This window comes from Miscanthus floridulus, chromosome 18, assembly GCF_019320115.1.
Source record: "Miscanthus floridulus cultivar M001 chromosome 18, ASM1932011v1, whole genome shotgun sequence".
NCBI classification, from domain to species: domain Eukaryota; kingdom Viridiplantae; phylum Streptophyta; class Magnoliopsida; order Poales; family Poaceae; genus Miscanthus; species Miscanthus floridulus.
This window is the reverse complement of record NC_089597.1, coordinates 66,668,259-66,687,742: the sequence shown is the minus strand read 5'-3', so window position 1 is coordinate 66,687,742 and position 19,484 is coordinate 66,668,259. Positions and strand designations below refer to the sequence as shown.

The 19,484-nt window shown below is 44.3% G+C and overlaps 2 protein-coding genes across 2 annotated transcripts; both read left to right on the top strand.

The window, feature by feature from the left end:
- Positions 1-567: 567 nt before the first annotated feature.
- On the top strand, positions 568-4,248 carry LOC136520693 (proline-rich receptor-like protein kinase PERK8). Its single transcript, XM_066514329.1, has 8 exons — positions 568-741; positions 1,432-2,831; positions 2,935-3,021; positions 3,119-3,189; positions 3,301-3,377; positions 3,467-3,614; positions 3,734-3,895; positions 4,057-4,248. The coding sequence occupies exons 2-8, from the start codon at positions 1,442-1,444 to the stop codon at positions 4,246-4,248; spliced, it is 2,127 nt and encodes a 708-aa protein (XP_066370426.1). The 5' UTR covers positions 568-741; positions 1,432-1,441.
- A 6,806-nt stretch (positions 4,249-11,054) lies between these two features.
- LOC136520694 (uncharacterized) lies at positions 11,055-13,951 on the top strand. The gene is made up of 2 exons (XM_066514330.1): positions 11,055-11,602; positions 13,517-13,951. The coding sequence occupies exon 1, from the start codon at positions 11,187-11,189 to the stop codon at positions 11,532-11,534; it is 348 nt and encodes a 115-aa protein (XP_066370427.1). The 5' UTR covers positions 11,055-11,186; the 3' UTR covers positions 11,535-11,602; positions 13,517-13,951.
- Positions 13,952-19,484: the final 5,533 nt, after the last annotated feature.

Sequence of the window (19,484 nt, the reverse complement as noted above, 5' to 3'; positions counted from 1 at the left end):
GTTTTCTCAAGGACGAAGCAGTGCGTAGTGTTCGGCTGATCTTATCGGCCATCTTATTCGCTGGCTTATAAATCATAATACAGTATTTTTCTCTCTCAAAAAATCAGCCATACAAATCAGCACCCGTGGCTTTACAGCCAGCCGAGGCAAGGAGGCCACTACTTACTTTCCTTGTCCCTTCTTTCCATCCTTGTCCCCACTAGCCCTTGCATATATATAAATCTAATAAGCCATGCATTATTCTATCCATGTACATAGGTAGACAATCATACGTACATCCCCGTTCACTTGGAGGAATCCGAAGAAATCTGGATGAATTTGGAGAAATTTGTGAAAAAAAAATACTGTTCCGGATGAAAAAAAAGAAGCGGATCAAATCGGGTTTAAGGGTACGCAAACAGGGCCATATAAAGTTGTAAATTCAGGTCGTCGTGTTCCAGGAAGCACTTACAGCCCAGAGAGTCGTCGTTGCCACGTTCTTGAGCTCCCCCAACAGCAAGAGAGAGAGGCTGTGAGAAAAGAGAACCCAAACCCAATGCTGGGGCAGTTGAAAAGAGACCAGGCAACCTCTGCCCTTCTTCGTCTTCTCATATCCTCTCCTTGCTTTTCTGGCGCAAATGCGGCATGGGAATTGAGACGCATTGCCTGGTCGATTGGCTCGCACTGGTTCTCGCGCTGCGCGTTTGGTTCTTGGCCTGAATTTTGGAGGTGGTACCTGCGGCTTCCTGATTCTGATTCAAGGTATGATTCTATGTCTGCTTCTTATCTGCTTTCTGCATTATTGTTCACGATTCCTGTTTGGACCTTCAAATGGCCCCTCGTAATATGCTCGAGAAGAAAGGAAGTTTCCATTAATTCAGTTCTCCCCTTAACTAGAGCTTAACTAGAACCGGATGGAGAGACAAATCTAGACTTCAGTTTAGCTCAATGCACCTTCTTCTGCCTGACTATTTCAATCTTTCTAAGAGGCGTAGCAGAACAGAGCTGTGTTTTCCCCCTTCTGTAATCTGTGCCCACAATGTTGTATGTATCCCATGTTTTTTTTAAAGAAAACGGATACGCTGAGTTCGTGATCACAGCTAGCAGCAACGGTAGACGGAGCAATCCTCGTCTCGAATTGGATCTGTTGTGCAAAATTACTATGACTCACGCTCATGGTGTTGACATACTGAAAATGGTGCTTCAATCAGAATTCAACCATATGACATGGCATGGATCAATGAATTTTCATGAAAAAAATGGAACCATTTTTCTCGCTCTGTTTAGAATCAAATCTTGTGTTCCTCACGATGGTGGTGTTGTTTCAGCCAAGAAATCAGTTAGGAGTTGACTTCCAACAGAAATCATGCCTATCAACAATCATGCCTGGATGCTTTTTTTTTTTGGAACAATTTGGCGCTAACTGCTTCCCTCCATTCTCATCTCTTGCAGGTCCGACAGAATGAGAACTCTGCTCCAGGCTCCTGCCGGCGCCGCCGTTAGCAGCATACCAAACACGTTGGCGAACCCGGGCTCTCGCCTTCCTCCCTCCTCGCCTTCGACGCTGACCGGCTCCACACCGCCGCCTACCGATACGTCTTCTTCTTCTTCCACTCCTCCGTCGTCACTGTCCTCTGCTCCGACACCACCTTTCCCGTCTTCTCCTACTCCGTCGCCACCTTCCCCTTCGATTCCACCGGCTGCTGCACCACCTCCTCCTTCACCGGTTGCCATTGCCAGTACCCCTCCGCCGCCTGAGGCATCGTCTCCGCCCCCACCGGCCGCATTGCCTCCCCCACCACCTGCCACATTGTCGCCCCCGCCACCGGCGCCAGTTCCCACGGCCACGCCGCCGCCCGCCGTCGCACCGCCCCCACCGGACATTGCCGCGCCCCCTCCTTCCACCACGCAGGCGTCGCCACCGCCCTCCGCTCCCCCACCGCGGCGGTCCCACGCCACGCCGCCTTCTTCAAGTCCGTCTCCTCCGCCACCCGCGGCGCAGCCAACCCCGTCTCCCGTGGCCGCCACGCCGCCACCTGCAGTTCACTCCCCCGTGGATTACGCCGCTCCTCCGCCGGCGCGGACGAGCTCAACCCCCGCCAGGCACTCACCTACGGCAGTTGATACTAGTGCCACCACGCCGCCACCGTCCAGCAGTAGCGGGCTGAGCTCTGGCGCTACGGCCGGCGTGGCGATCGTAGTGGTGATCATCGTCCTCGGCTTCGCTGGCGTGTTCGTCTGCCTGTCGAAGCGGCGGAGGCGGAAGCAGGCCGACCGTTACTACGCTGGCTTCGCCGTGCCATCGTACACGCCGCAGCACCTGTCCAGCGAGGCGCCGTTCCTGCGCGCGCCGTCTGCGCCGGGGTCGATGAACTTAAGCATGGGCAGCGGAGGCGGCGGCCCTGGCATGTCGACGCCGATGAGCCAGACATACGGTCAGCAGCCGTGGGGTGCGTCGTCGGCCAAGTACAGCGCGACGGCGGGGAGCCAGGGCCCCGCGCGAAGCGTGGCGACGTCGGCGTCTGGCGACCTGAGCGTGGGCAACACCAAGGCGTTCACGTTCGACGAGCTTTACGACATCACCGCCGGGTTCGCGCGCGAGAACGTGCTCGGCGAGGGCGGGTTCGGGTGCGTGTTCAAAGGCACGCTCGGCGATGGAAAGGTGGTGGCCGTGAAGCAGCTCAAGGGCGGCGGTGGGCAGGGCGAGCGCGAGTTCCAGGCGGAGGTGGAGATCATCAGCCGCGTCCACCACCGCCACCTCGTGTCGCTCGTCGGCTACTGCATTGCCGAGGACCACCGCCTCCTCGTCTACGACTACGTCTCCAACAACACGCTGCACCACCACCTCCATGGTAACAAAACTTTCTTCTTTTACTTCATTGTATGTATGTATGTAAAAACCAATTGTTCCTACTAATGACTGAATGGCACACTGTCTGTCACTCGATCGTGTAGGGAGGGGGAGGCCGGCAATGGACTGGTCGACGAGGGTCAAGATCGTGGCGGGCTCAGCGCGTGGATTGGCCTACCTCCATGAGGATTGTAAGATCGATGGACGCTGTTTGGACTTGAGTTTTTCATAGTTTGATGTGTCAGAACTCAGATAATGGAGATTGATCTTGATGTTGGGTTATCGTAGGTCATCCAAGGATCATTCACAGGGATATCAAGTCATCAAACATCTTGCTTGATGACCAGTTTGAGGCTCAGGTCAATTTGACATCCCACCAAATTTCAATATTTCAGAACTCTGAACGCTGATGATATATACTTGAATGGTTGTCAGTATGTTCAGCTCCTGATGATGCTTTCAATGATCAGGTAGCTGATTTTGGGCTCGCGAGGATAGCGGAGAACGATGTCACACATATTTCAACTCGTGTTATGGGCACATTCGGGTAATGAATCTGTGCATATATATGCTAATCCAAGAAAAGAGGATAAAACAAAAGGAATAATTGTGATTATGCATCTCCGATGTACACAGGTACCTGGCTCCAGAGTATGCGTCCACAGGGAAGCTGACCGAGAAATCAGACGTGTTCTCCTTCGGTGTCGTGCTACTGGAGCTCATCACCGGCCGGAAGCCCGTGGATTCGTCGCGTCCCCTAGGCGATGAGAGCCTTGTGGAGTGGGTAATCTCCTGCAGCGGCAGAACCACCACCCTCTGCAGCTATGCAAAGTCACTCTTGTACCAAGCATCGATAATGATAGCATGCTGCTTAATCATAACCCCATCGTATATTACATACAGTCGAGACCACTACTGAACCGTGCAATCGAGAATCAGGAGTTTGATGAGCTGGTCGACCCCCGGCTCGATGGGAATTTCGACGATGTCGAGATGTTCCAGGTGATTGAGGCGGCTGCGGCGTGCATCCGTCACTCAGCTGCCAGGAGACCCAAGATGGGGCAGGTACATACTACTGACCACCGACAAATCATAACCTGCACTGTAGCAAACCTGACAAACTGAATGTACACCAGCTATGCATAATGCACTGCTTCTTTACTTTACATGACCTGTTCGTTGCTCACCAAAATGTGCCTTCCTCCACTGGTTCTGGTTTCATCCAGATCGTCAGGGTCCTCGACAGCCTGACGGACGTTGATCTCAGCAACGGCGTGCAACCGGGGAAGAGCCAGATGTTCAACGTAGCCAACACGGCGGACATCCGGCAGTTCCAAAGGATGGCGTTTGGCAGCCAGGACTTCAGCTCCGATTACAGCCAGTCCAGGTCAAGCATAGGCAGCAGGGGGGACTTCTAGTCTTGAAATTAATCTGTAAAGCTTCTCCTCTCCACTGGCGCTCCTCCTAGCAGTTTCAGATGATTTTTGTTGTCACTGTATTTATTTTTTGTTATTCTCTTCACAGTGTCAGTACTCTACCATACTGTTTCATATATTTTTTGGTCTCTGTGTAAATTGAGATAAAATATATGTGAACATGAAAATGTATCATTGGCTATCCCGAATGATAGTTTTTTTTTTTACTAAACTGGAGGGGCCGAAGCCCCTACAGAAATTTTATTGAATGCTTAAAGAACAGAGTACAAAACCCAAAGATAAAACAAAACAAAGAAGAACTTAAGACACAAAAAAGGAGAGGAAGAAAATTAAACTGAAAAGGGAAGTTATAACAGATTTTGGATCCATAAGTCAAAGATTAGAGAGTCCTTTGCTTTGACCCTGAGGGTCAGAAATTTTATTTCCTTCAAGAAGACCTTCCTTCGCGAGCTCAACTTGTGGCTGATAGTTTTGGTTTCTTCTCATATACAACAAAAAAAAACTACCTGATCGTTTTCCTTTATGTTACCTTAACTAGCCTCTCCGGTACTACTTAACAAAATTTACGACCATGAGCATAAGTCTGTTCGCTTGCTCGTATACGATCGTGGATTATAAGCTAGAACAGTATTTTTCTCTCACACCAAACCAGCAAGTAGTAAATAATCTACGATCGTTTACGACGAAATGAACAGGCTGCTTAATGTTGGGGTCTGTAATCGTGCATTGACGTGAGGCACCGACCGAATCCACACAGCATCTTCGTTGTATCAAAATGAGCCGACCAAACTCCTGAAAATATTTTGAAACACAAAAACAAAACATATGTTCTGGCGCACAGGATCATCAACCGTTTCCACTTCCACAGGTCAGCTAGCAGGTGCTAGCACATATCACAGACAACCATTAGTCGAAAAATGGACGACATCACTACCGCCTGGGCACGGGCACGAACCTGTTCGGAGCTAGGAATTTCAATACAGGACTCGAAGTTCGAACACAACTCATCACTAATACGGATGAAAACGGTACGGATATTTTCCGACCGTATTCGAGACGGAATCCATTTAGAGGGGTTCATATCTGTCCGATTCCAAATCCGGATATTCAACATCCGATACCATATTCGTATCCGAATACTCAAATCGCATATTTATGATGTCAATATCCAATTGTATCATATCCGGCATGGTTGACATTATTCGTATTCGAATCCGAATCTGGACAGTAATATGAAAACAAATGTAATATCAATGATATCCGTTCGTATCCGATCCGTTTTCATCCCTGATCACTACCACTGCGCTCCACACTTATTTGTGAGTATATATCAGATGTTATCGTTTTCTACCAAGATTTTGGAATCTTGTATTAAATGTTTCGGGCATTACATGTCTTAAATAAAAAAAAATTCAACTGTAAAGTTTTAACTGTGATATAGGATGTCTCCATCAAAGATGGTTTAAAAATTTCAAAAAATTAAATATCAAAATATGAGAACTTAAAACAAATATTTGAGACTCTAAAAACTTATCAACTACAAACTTGTAGATTAGGTCAACCACTACAACTTTGGTATTAACCATCTGAATATTCATGGTGGTTTATAGATTCTAATTTTTAATTTCAAAATCTAATAACGTAAAGCACATAATTAGGATTCTAAGCAACTTGAAATCAAAGTTGTCAAGTACAAAGTTGTAGATTGTATTGAGAACTACAACTTTAGTATAGACTATGTCAACACATGAGATTATTTGACAATTTTAAATTTTAAATTTCAAAATCTGAGAACTTAAAATAAAATTTTGTGACTCTTAACAATTTCAATTAAAAAACTTATCAACTACAAAGTTGTGTCGATCATGTCAAGATCAACAATTTTGGTATAAAGTTTGTTTCATCCGAATTCATATGAAAAAGTTGTGAAATATTTTTTATGCAACTATTTCTTAAGAGTGTTGTATGATTTCTAGAGGCAGACTCTTAGAATGTCTGTCTCGGTTAAATGGCCATTTTCAGAGGTGCACATATCTTAAGAATTCCGTTTTTGTTAATTAACAGAGGCGTGTGGATGTCTATAAATAGTCGATTAACAGAGAAGGCATTTATAGAGAACTGCCTGACCATTTACAGTGGGGGCACCAAAAAATGCTCGCCTCTTTTAATTAGCAAGTTTTGTCTCCTAAATTTCTTTTAGTGGTTTTAACTAAAATTGAGAGGTATCCTACTCTGCACATGATTCTTCATCACCAGATCATGCCTAGTCCAAACAACATTTTGGCTTATTTCAAATTGTGTTGTAGTAGCGTATAATTATATTATGAGTAAAATCCAGTAGCGGTCCTTGAACTTGTTCGGCTGTGTCATCTCAGTCTCTAAACTCGCAAATCGATCGTTTAGGTCCTCAAAACTTGTTCATCTGTGTCATCTCGGTCCCTAAACTTGCAAATCACTCGTTTAGGTCATCAAACTTGTTCGACCGTGTCATCTCTGTCCCTAAACTTGAAAATCATCTGTTTAGGTGCTCAAACTTGTTTAGTTGTGTCATCTTGGTCACAAAATTGGATTTACATTTTTTGGAAAGTTCTATAAATGTATTATTGAATTTACAACATTTAGGGACCAGGATGACACAACTGAACAAGCTTGAGGACTTAAATAGGTAATTTACAAGTTTAGGGACTGGAGTGACACAATCGAACAAGTTTGAGGATCTAAACGAGTGATTTGTAAGTTTAAGGACCCAGATAACAGAGATGAACAAGTTTGAGGATCTGAACGGTCGAATTGCGAGTTTAAGGACTGGGATGACACAGCCAAACAAGTTTGAGGACCCCCAGTGGACTTTACTGTTATATTATCTATCAGATCAGGAGTGAACGAGTTCCTGCAAATCGTTGTCCCAGTGGCCAATTTTTAAGGATAAGTCTCTTGGACCTGTTGGCGATAAAAAAAATGACCCGGAGGCGTAGAGCGACTTTTGGACAATGTTTCCAACATAAATATGGCAATAGAATTTTATATGGAACATTGTACCAAAATCTAGAGGAGAAAAGGAAAAAATGGCGCCACTTCCTGTTCAACCGGTCTAGCCGGTTAAGACACCAGCCAGGCCGGTTGGTTGATCTGGAGGAGAAAAGGAAAAAATGACGCGACTTCCTGTTCAACGGCTGGCCGGTCAAGAAACTAGCCAGGCCAGTTGGTTGCTGCTGCTGCTGCGCAGGGTCAGCCAGGCTGCAGCTGGACAGGCCGCTAGCCTCCTGACGCCCTGCGCCGCCTGCTGGCAAGCCAGCCGGCCAAGCCACCTGCTGCGCGCGCCCGCTGCACTCCACTCCTGCCGCCTGCGCCTCCTGTCTCCTGCTGCATGCTGGCCAATCGGCTGAGCTGCTTGGGCCCAGTTTAGTTGCAAAAAAAATTGGCAAAACGGTACTGTAGCATTTTCGTTGTTATTTAATAATTAGTATCCCATCATAGTCTAATTAGACTTAAAAGATTCGTCTCGTGGATTTCGTCTAAACTGTGTAATTAGTTTTATTTTTTATTTATATTTAATGCTTCATACATGCGTCCAAAGATTCGATATGACGAAGAATCTTGAAAAATTTGGCGTTTTGGAGGGGAACTAAACAGGCCCTTAGGCCGGCTGCTGCCTGCTGTTTGCCGCGTGCCTTGGACAACCGGCTCGCCCTGCCGAACCAGCCTAGCCGGTCCTGCACCCACGCTGCCCAGTAGGCCTGGCCGGTTTGGGAACCGGCAAGGCCGGTCCTGCTCTTCAGCCAAACTGGCCGCGTCCAGCCCCACAAAAACCGGCCTAGCCGGTTTGGATTCGACTATGACCCATTTTGGTCGATATTTGAACGGGAGTTTTTTATAGGAAATTTGAAGATTACGATCTCAAGTTGTTTCCTATTAGGATAATATCACCCTCCACTATATATATATATATATATATATATATATTATATATGAGAGGATCACGGCCGATTGAAGGATCAAACACTCAATCGATAAAAAATACATCTACTACCTAGCTTTACCCTTTTCCACCCCCCTTGCTGCTCGTTGCGTCTCTCCGTGAGATTCATCAGCATTCTAGGCGACATTGCTGGTATTAGAACAACCCTAGGCGTGCTCCTCCTCGACGGGTCCTCCTGGGAAGCGTTCTCAGGCTTTTTACGGCGTTGAATGAGCTCTAGATCAGCCTAACCGTTCTCTAGATCGGTTTAGTCATTCTTAGAGTTGTTTGCTGGCATGTTTCATGTTGTTTGCATCCTAGGGCGAGCTAGCCCTTGCTGGTGTTTGATTTATATCATAATCTAACGTCAACTAGGTCACATCTCTCGCGTGTCTTTCCGAGGTGGTAGCAATCGTACGTGTTGGCGGCAGCGGCTTCTGAGGTGGTGGGCGCGATCGCCGGCAGGGCGCCGACGAAAGGAGTAGCATCATGCCGGCACGAGTGGAGGGTCGCGGGGTTGTGTGTATGTTATGTAATGTACAGTTTGTGTTATATTAATAGATTTGGTTAAGACACTGTTAGCTTATGTTAGAAGACTAACCTCGCCTTTTTCCTCTGCCCTCCGCTTCACCTCCTTCTCGAAACCTCTTTGATCGCGCGCACCTGCATTCCCCATGACCGCAAATTCTACCCCTCAGTGAGTTACGTGTTAGTGTTCGGGATTTGAGGATTTTATGGCCTTCGACTGTAGCGATGGACTAGGAAGTTGTCGGCCTGGTTGTGGCGGCGGATGGTGGGCGGGACAGTTAGGGGTGGTGGCGCCATACGCTACGGTGGTGGCAGATGAGGGTTGGGCATTGAAGAAGGTGAGGGCATCATGATCGGAGAAATTAGCGGTGGCCATGGTGGATAGAGGCGGCTCTGTTGAGAGGGAGTGGGACCCATAGTGCACTAGGTTGGCATCATGATGGAGGAGATAGTGGTGTACCGGTGAGGAAGATTGACGATACTTTATTCTAGAGAAGAACTAGTTTGGCGATAGCGATGCACAGGATAGACGTCCTACCGGCAATGTTTTCGCTTAGATTAAGAATTATGTTTTTCCTGTCAATTTTAAGCTTATAGTTGCACAGTAAAGACCTGTTACCTTGGAGGTTACAGTGTAAGACTAAACCTATAACGTACGGAGTAGTGATGATATATTCGTAGCAACGGACAAGCATACATGCTAGTAGTATCTAGCAATAAGAAATTCATTTGATGTTTTGTACTCTTGCGAGTATTATCCATGCTCAAAGCCAAAGGGGAAAGAGAGCACACTGTGGCCTGCAGGGTCTGGAGGCGAAAGCTTAGTTCGCCAACAGCGAAGACACAGGGCTGCAGATGAGATCACAATGTGGCCTACAACTTTATAAATTTTTATGCTCCAAATAAGATATGGGGTGCATGATTGGAAAAAAAGAGAAAGGCGGGTAACCTTGCCCATTAAGCAAGCAACAACAAAGCCATGATGGCACATACCTGAACTTTATTAAGCTTTAGGACGGTGCTGGGTTAAGCCCCCTGCTGCCAGGAAAAGCTTAAAAATGCTCAACCCTGATCGGATTCGATATGCCAATAAAATGTAGAGGCGAAAAGAAAACACACCTCCTATTCTCTGATGCAGCCAATTGCAATTTTCGCAAGAATAGATGTATCATATGGCAATGCATTGGGGAACGCTCCCATCGCCTCATCACACCGTGGGGTCGTAGCCAGCACTGTACCATGGCCGCCGCCCCTCCCTTGTAAATTGGGGAGAGCAATAGACTCGGGCACTTAACGGCCGTTGTATTGTTCATGGTCGTGGTTTGGTCATTGATATGTTCTGAATATGCTTCACGCAGCATTGAACAAGAGATAAATGGGATTGTACCTCTCGGCCCCGACTACCGAGACACATTTTTGTTGTTAAAACAAAACTAATCTAAGCCATAACCACATAATTTTGTTTAATCTACAAATAAACAGACAAACAAACCCTAGTATTCTCAACATAAGCGTAGGTTAAAAGAAAGATAACCAGACTAGATATGAGTCTGAACAGGCCTTGGTTACGCTGGATTTGTTGACGGTGCTGTTGCCACATTAAAGACCCCGGTAGAGACAAGTCATTGAAAGAAGATGGATGCTCCCTAGAAAAAAAAAACAGCGCTGGGCCAATATAGAGAAACCTAAAGGACAAAGCGAAGTTTTCATTCAAATATATTTGCCACACCAATCATGTTGATTCTTCTGTGTCCAATCAGTGGCGGACCTAGCACTAGGGCCACTAGGGCTATGGCCTTAGTCTTAGCCCTTAATTACAGTGGACAAAACAATATTTTTTCTATAGCCAAGCACAAATAGCAATGATCTCTAATGTAATGGCCCTAGTCTTTGGTGAATCCTGGGTCTGCCCCTGCGTCCAATGGTTCTTTGACTTGCCGAGTCATTAGCAGATCAGATCAGACAAGTTGTTTCCTTTTTCCTAGATACACACAATAAGACACCATCCATCTAATCTAATAACAACATGAAAGCATGCCATGAGATAGCCAAATTATGCATTTGCATGCTCTCTCTCTCCTCTTCTTTCCATTTCCATGCTCTCGTGCCCACTAATAGGTCTTTCCACGTTAAAGGTGACCAACAAAACCATTTTTAAATTTCTCCCCTCTTTGATTAAATTTTCTTTCTCCCCTATCCTCTCCTCTCCATCCATCACACCACCACAATACCAAGCATTAGTACTATATATACTACTAAATTGAAAGGAGAAAAAAGCAAGTGACACTTTTGCCGCCTCACTGCTCCCACCCATGCTCATTGCTCACCTCATGGGCACGGCATCCGCCACCCTCCTCCTTCCCCAGCTCAAAGTGCGGCACACATTCACCACCCACCAACTCTCTCTTCTGTACGTTACGCCCAAGCAACAACAATGGCGGCCGTCATGCCAGCGACACCGACCACGCCGATGACGGCGGCGGCCACGACGACAGTGCCGCTGCCCAACTACCAGGTGTCCGGCGCGGGAGAAGCCGGCGCCTCATCGGGGCCAGGCTCCGTCGGCGCCTTCTTCGGGGTGCTGGCCGCGGTGCTGGTACTCACCGCGCTCTCCTGTGTCTTCGGCCGGGTGTGCGCCGCGCAGGCCCAGGGGCCCGACAAGTCCTACGACTGCACCAGGCTGGCGCGCTGGCGGAGGACCGCGCACCGGCGCCGCCCGGTGGTGCCAGCCGCGGAGACAAAGCAGCCGGCGGCGCCGCTACTGCCGCTGCCGGAGCCGTGACACGTGACCGGGCGCTCAGCGGCTCAAGTTCTTTGATCCTTTGCCTCCTTTGCTGCTCTTAATTGCAGGTTAGTATGCTAGTAATAACAGAACGGAAATAAAACAAATATTGTAAATCCATGTAATGTTGAACCTTGAGTTTTCTTCATGTCACTGTTTAAAGCTTATTTACCTCTTGGTTCACTTATTCATTTTTCATATAGTAAGAGACGTGTATTTATCTTAGTTCCACTTCCAGACAAATTTGTTTTTGCCATGCTGGCCCACAATTAACAGTTGAATCAAATCAGGAAGCGTTGTTTTCACATAGAAAGTGTTTTTTCCTCCAAAATGCCCATTTTTCTTCCACTCCTTAATCAGTACTAGTACAAAAGAATAATTATTTTCTAGGAAAATTGAATAAGGACAAGTGTAGGAATAATTATAGTGAGGGCACAAATGCACTACCTTTGTGGCCTCCCCATACTTGCCAAGTGTTTACACCAAAATTTGGGAAGAAGAACGTGGAAACTCGCGGCTCTCTTCGGATGACATCAGTAGATAGCGTCAATGAGCTACGGTTTGCATCGGGAAAAATATGTCAGACTCTACAAAAAAGAAAAGATTATGGTCCAAGTTATCTTAAGTTAGGAATGTTTTCTTTTATTCCAAATATTGTAATGAGTCGTATTTGAGTAGGATTCATGCTTAGTTTCCGGGTATAAATATTGGACCCTGGCTATTGTAAAAAAGAATCCAATCAATTAAAACAGTCTTTATCTTTTCGGTTTCACGTCAACCCTTAGGAGTAGGAGTAATGTAGATCTCGGCGAGTTCTTCAACAAGCAGAACTGCATCGATCTGGTCGACCTCTAGCTTGTCTGTAAGTACCGTCATGACTTATGCTTTTGTTTGTAAGGCCGCATCGGTCCGATCGACCTCTTACGAGCTCTAGTATAAGTTAGTTATTGATCCTTATCTAGTTTAAGTACGGCTGCATCGGTTAAGTTCGACCTCCACTGCTCGAATTAGATTAAGGTCAAGTTATCGGTTCTATCTAAGGGTAGCATCCTTCGGGTAGATTCATTAAGTTACCGATCTTGCTGATGTTCTTGTTTGTCATCAGTTTCAGCAACATCAATCTGCCCGATCGAGATCGATCTAGATCGGCCTCACATCCTTTTAGTCCATCGTTTATTTTGTCACATTGCGATGGTTCTTACTTTAAACGACAGATATGTTTTATCGGCCGTTCTACTTCGATCTTGATCGTGCATAGTACGCGGCCAAGGCATGTCTGATCTTGAGAAGGTTTACTAGCTAGTTAAATCTGGTCTATAGCTCGCTATTATGGCTGTAACCTGTAACGATCCGGTCGATCCCCACTGTTAGCACTATAAATCAGAGTATGCCAGTTGGTAGATTTGCTTTCAACCAGGCGCGACCTTGGCTGTTTGCTATGCCTGCATCGGCTAAATAGCTGATTGCTAGTACTTCAACGCTTATAGTGTGTCTTTATGATTCTGTTAAATATGAATAGATCTGTTTATTTTAAAGGATCGATCTGTTATCTTTATCACGGCTGCCATCGATCCAGTCGAACCTCACTGTTGACGGTAATAGATTAGATTTAGATGGTTCATAGATCTGTCTATATCAAATAGTCGATTGTTTGCGTGATATATCCCCTTTTCACCGGATTTATTGGCTCTACACCACCTATTTGATTAAATCTGATCTAGCCAATGATGTATCATTGACGCGCACATATTGATAGCCTAAGGGAAAGGACCATTAAAACTAGGTGCATTGTATTCAGTACTATAAATCAATCATGATCCACGAGCGTCACAGTCCTTAACAGTCGATTTCTTCTCGTGTCGGCTATTTAGTTGATTTTCACGTCTGGCTGCTCCTGAAGCAGCACACTTGGAACTATCTAGGCAAAACCAGCATGTTCCACCCTAAATTACTAATAAACTTTTTCTCCTTATCAATTGCAGGTCAAATTAACTGGCACGCCCTTGGAAATTCGTAGGATCGACTGTTCCTGCGTTGAAGCCAGGCAGATCTCTAGATCGTTTCGGCTTGCTACGTGTCCACCCGACGCGGCTACCACGTTTTTGCGGCGACACGCGTTCTGGCACGCCCGGTGGGACCCCACAATCGTCATGGCAACTCACAACAACAGGGACATTCTTACGGTCCCTTCTGAAGACCTACCTGATGAGGATAAAGATGTCATCAGTAAAATATAGAAGAATTTCATAATAAGTGTTTGTTGTCCTACACTAAGACACGTGACAATAAAGTTGTTCAGAAATATCCACTACCAAGAGTTTTGATGCAAGGGCAGTCAGATACAGACGAAGCTGATGATAGGCGTTTCTTTGTAGATGGTGTAAACAAATCTGTTCATAATGCCATGTTGAACCATAATACAACTTTCTTGAATGCATTCCACAATACCATGAAAGTGGTGTTTCATGGATGTCCAATTGATCAGGTTGGACTGGCTTATTACAACATTCCACATCCGTTGACTTAGGGGACTAATCAAGCCGGTACTAGCCATCAAAAAGCAGCACTAACTAGTAATGATGATGTCAAGGCAGTTCAGAGCTTATCTGAGCAAGTTCAAGGTACCACTACTAATCAAATACAAAATAATCCTGAATCATCAGTGCAGTATATGCAACAGTCGACGGGGCAAGTTCAGAATCAAATGGTTAATTTTGGCACATCAGGTCAAATACTATCATCGGCTCAAAAAATAACACCATCAGTTCAAAGGATTCATAGAGATACAGATCCTAACATTTACAACCAGAGACTTCAAGCAGTAAATCAGCAAAGGACCCAATAGATAGAGATTCCATAAGGATATCGTTATGGAATATATTACAATACCCTTCATATAATTCCAAGTCCGAGGTATCAAGGTACCCGAAATTTTAATCTGCGAATGGGTCAGCAGTCATAGAGAAATCCAGATTTAAATGCTGATAAGTTATTGCTCAAAGTAACCAAAATGATGAAGAATCAATTTGGTTTAAAAACAAAAAGGCAGACCTTTTCATACAAACGTCCGTATCCAGAATGGTATGATTTGGTTGCTCTTCCGACAAATTACAGGCTCCCAGAATTTGCTAAGTTCACTGGTCAAGATAGCACGAGCATAATAGAACATGTCAATCGGTATCTTATACAGTTGGGCGAAGCATCCATTGAAGAAGCTCATCGAGTTCGTTTCTTCTCCCTATCCCTGTCAGGACCAGCTTTCACCTAGTTTTCATCGTTACCAGTTAATTCCATTGCTAATTGGACTGACCTAGAGAAGAAGTTTCATACATATTTCTATACTAGGACAGGGGAAATGAAAATCACAAATTCGACGACCATGAGGCAAAGAACTAATGAATCAGGTGCCGAGTTTCTTCGGAGGTTCCGAGAAACCAGGAATATGTGCTTTTCATTGAATCTGACTGATGATCAGCTAGTCGCTTTGACTGTTCAAGGAATGTTGCCAACATAGAGAGGGAAGCTGCTTGGGCAAGAGTTTGACAATTTAGATTAGTTGGCTCAACGGGCGACAGCACTCAATAGCCAATTCCAGAATATGCGCAGAGATACCCGATTCTAGAAGAATGCCACAATTGCCGAAGCTTATAATCTATATTCAGTTAATGATGGCGATGAGGACGATGAAGAAGAAGAGGTTGCTGCGGCTGAATAGAATTGGGGTAAGAAGACAGTAATGGTGTCAAATCCTTGGGGAAAAGGAGTTGAGGAGAGCTGTGATTTCGACGTCACAAAATCAGACAAGCTCTTTGATTTCTTGCTTGAGAGAGGACAGATCAAATTGCCCGCAAATCATGTTATGTTACCTCCTGATTATTTGAAGAATAAGAAGTTCTGCAAGTTTCATAACACTACTTCTCATTCTACTAACGAGTGCAGAATTTTCCGACAACATATACAGACGACTATTCAGCAAGGGAAGCTTAAATTTGATACACCTCGACAAATGAAAGTTGATAATAATCCTTTCCCAAGAGATCAGAATATGGTTGATGCTAAGTTGCTCAAAGGGAAGACTAAAGTCCTAACATCAACTAGGGCTAAAGAAACTGGAACAGTCGATCCAGAGATGCAAATATCGGCTGATGAATATAGAGAAATCAAGAGGCGTCGTGACCGACAGAAAATCCAATATAAGCAGGGAGAGACATCGAGGAACAGGGCGATAAGGCCGCATGTTACATCTCGGATTTTGTTGAATAAGTGGCAGTACAGAAGGAAAATAATTATTAGCGTTGGTTAGAAGAGAAAGAATACCAGTGTCAACAAGAAGAGGAGAGGTATGAAAGAAAACAAGCTGAATCATATTGAAATTGTCCTTTGTTCAGACATTGTTGGAATGAAGGTCTAAAATTGCCTACTAAAAATAATTGCCCAGAGTGCAGTGAGCAATATTAGGAGTTTAGGCGATCTTAAGCCAACCGCCGGTCTATCCATGCTCAAGATGAGTATCATCATAATAATATGGATTGGCGCTTAAAAAATAGAAGTGTTCATGATCTGCTTGGGAAGCGAGTTGTTGATCAAAACTAGGCTGATTATGAAGAAGAAGGTAATGAGGAAGAGTATGTTTGGCAGGAAGGGCAATGGTGTCCAGGAGGTTTGACAAGAAGTCAGAAAAGAAGGGTACAATGCCTAAGGAATAGAGAGCTAGAATAGACTCAGAAACCTGGTAGACCTCAAGTGTGGCGTGCTAAACAAACGACCGATAGGGGTCAACCATCGGCTAATATTCAAATAGCTTTTCTGTTGTCGTCAGAATTTAGAGCTCCAGAAGACCAAGAAGTCTATTTAGATTTTGATGGATCAGAGTATGAGGAGATAGTTGCCAAGTTGATAGTTATACAACAAGCTATATTCGATAAGCCAGTCAAGCATTGGCACTTAAAAGCTTTATATGTAAAAGGTTTCATTGATGGGAAGCCGATGAGCAAAATGTTGGTGGATGGAGGTGCTTCTATTAATCTTATGCCTTATATTACTTTTCACAAACTTGGTAAGGGACCAGGAGATTTGATTGAGACTGACATGATGCTTAAGGATTTTGGGGGTAATGCATCCAAGACCAGGGGGCAATAAACGTCGAATTAACAATCGGAAGTTAGACTTTGCTCACCACGTTCTTCGTCATTGATGGAAAAATGTTCATACAGTTTACTCCATGGTCATGATTGGATTCATGCAAATTGTTATGTACCATCAACTATGCATCAATGCTTGATTCAGAGGCATGGAGATGATGTTGAGCTGATTCATGCTGATGATTCTGTGAGTATAGCAATAGTTGATCCACTGTATTGGGAACTAGAAGACTTCAAATGTTTTTCTGGCAAGCTATGGGAAAGAGGCTTCATTAAGATCAATGATGAAAGCCAACAGCCGATCCAAACAATCATCTCTGAGAGTTTGTTTTAATGGATAATCCAATAGATGGTATAGATGGTAAACTAGGGTATGGCTTCACGTTGGCTGGTGAATTAGAGGAGATAGATATTGGTCCTGGAGATAGGCCTAGGTCGACATATGTGAGTGCTAAGTTGGATCCTGTGGCAGAACCGCCTAATCTAATGCCTCACAGGAGTGCTCGGCTTCCATTAGACACTAAGCACTCAGGGGAGAACACTAAATTACTCGGTTCCATCGGGCACACCCTAGGGGGGAACCCGAAAATCCACATTTTTGCCATCAGGATCACAAATGAGAGAATAAAGCTTACATCATTCTTAACCATTTCTTACATCACTTTACATGCACATCAAAGTATAACATTTATTGTTATAACAGCGGAATGAAATTATATTATCAGAGTTATGAATAATTTAATTGAACAGTGGAATATAAACAGGTGATCAGAATTACAGCGGAAAATAAATAGCTATTCATGGCATGATGAAGCATTGATAAATAAACTATGACAACAGATTATAGAACTTTTGTTTTATAAAACATTTGGTGAGAGTTATAAATAAAAACTACGATCGCAGCATAAGAAAATCCTCGCTGAGCCCACCAGGAGGTATCCACACACAAGGGTCAGCTCTAGCCTCCACCTGCCACCTGCAATAGGGGGGAATAAAACCCTGAGTACTCAATTGTACTCAACAAGACTTACCCGACAGGAGGAAAGAAAAGACTCCAAGGATATGCAAGTTTGCCTGGCTTGTGGGTTTATTGCATTTGCAGGAAGCATTACTAAGTGTGCATCCTTATATTCGATTTTTATTAATAGCCGCATTGGTTCATTAACTAACCATTCTATGTAAGCACCTATGCTACTTTTAAGCAGGTGGTAAGCAATCAAATTTCATTTTCCCATCTTCCATCTTTCATCTTCAGTTCTTACTACGGTGCTAGGCCATAGACAAGCCGTACCGAAACACCGGCAATTCACAAATCAATGCCCCCAGCTAGGTACCCTGAAAACACACGCCCCGCTTGTACCTAAGGCATAAGCAGGACCAACCCATCACCCTCCTATCCTGGGGTCCTAGGTCCCCATCCAAACTAGGACTCTAAGCCCCCACCCCTGAGTCCCGGACTCAGTGCGGTGCAAGGACCTCCTCCACCAAAAAGAAACCCTGACAGTCGATACGAAAAGAGCTAGAACCCACGATAAGAGAGCAACAAGTCTTCTAAGCGTCCACACACAAGTATGTGCTCGGGATAATAAGTCTGTGACTTGCCTAGAGTCTTATGCAACGACCGGTCCTTAATCGACACAGACAGGGAAAGCAGTGTAACCAAGCCATGCCCCGCGTCCACGGCGACACAACCTCTTACACCCACCAATACCCAAACCATATCCCTGTCCGGTTACCATTTTTATATATTCTAAGTGATAATAATCCAATAATATATTTTCTATCTCTCGCGAGTGACAGACAATCACTCAACTTCTACCGGAGTCCTGTAGCATAGCATTCTACATGATCCTGTCATACTAGTAAGACTCATACGATAAATATATATATATATATATATATATATATATATATGCAAGTGGGTTTCAATCAACTCCTTAAAACTTAATGCACAAATATAATTTAAACTGCAGAAAAGTAGGGGTTATGCACCGGGGCTTGCCTAGGTAAGATATATTAAAAAGTTAGTATTTGCATCTTCAGATCATCCACCATCAACTGAATAGAAAACCCATTGCATCATCTCCTAGAGAGAATACCATTACACCATCTTCGGATTCCCAATCATCCTTCAATTGATCCGTTGATCCATCATCGTACCTATATGATATGCAATGCGATGCAATGCAAGAAGTAATTAATCAACTGCAACCGTGATTCGTACAATACGATTTACGCCTCTCAAGTTAACAAGCTAGTTTTAACAACAACCGTACTTATCTACGTACCCATGTTATCGAATAAGACGTTATTTCCCAACAAATATTTTAGTTATACAAACCCAAGTTGTTTCTTTGTTTCATTCTATCTATTTAATCATTATTCAAAATAGGGCATCATTATCTATTTAGCAAACTAATTATTCTAGAGCTACAAAAATTACAGCGAGTACCTAATATTGCTAGAAGCCTACTGTACAAATTTCAGATTCAATAGTATTACCGATTTATCATGGAAATTCCTACAAATTTATCTTTTCATAATATTAAGTACCTTAAATTAATTATATAGCTTCCAAGAATATTATCAAACTATGTGAACAAAATATACTAACAGATAGATCGTGATTTTAGAAACTCAACAAAACTGGTTTCACCATTTTTGGACACCAACACAATTTTATATTGATTTTACAAGTTTATTTCCGAAACTTAATTAGAAAATATTTATAGAATGAAAGGGCCAGCAGCATCTAAGCGGCCCAGCAGCCCAGAAGGGCGGAGCGTGCGCGGTGGAGCGGCAAACCGGC

Bases quoted from the DNA above. Each gene is read 5' to 3' on its own strand.
- LOC136520693 (XM_066514329.1), top strand. From the start codon at position 1,442: ATGAGAACTCTGCTCCAGGCTCCTGCCGGCGCCGCCGTTAGCAGCATA. The intron at 3,378-3,466 runs GTAATGAATCTG...CGATGTACACAG, and splicing joins CGTGTTATGGGCACATTCGG to GTACCTGGCTCCAGAGTATG. The intron at 3,896-4,056 runs GTACATACTACT...GGTTTCATCCAG, and splicing joins GGAGACCCAAGATGGGGCAG to ATCGTCAGGGTCCTCGACAG.
- LOC136520694 (XM_066514330.1), top strand. From the start codon at position 11,187: ATGGCGGCCGTCATGCCAGCGACACCGACCACGCCGATGACGGCGGCG.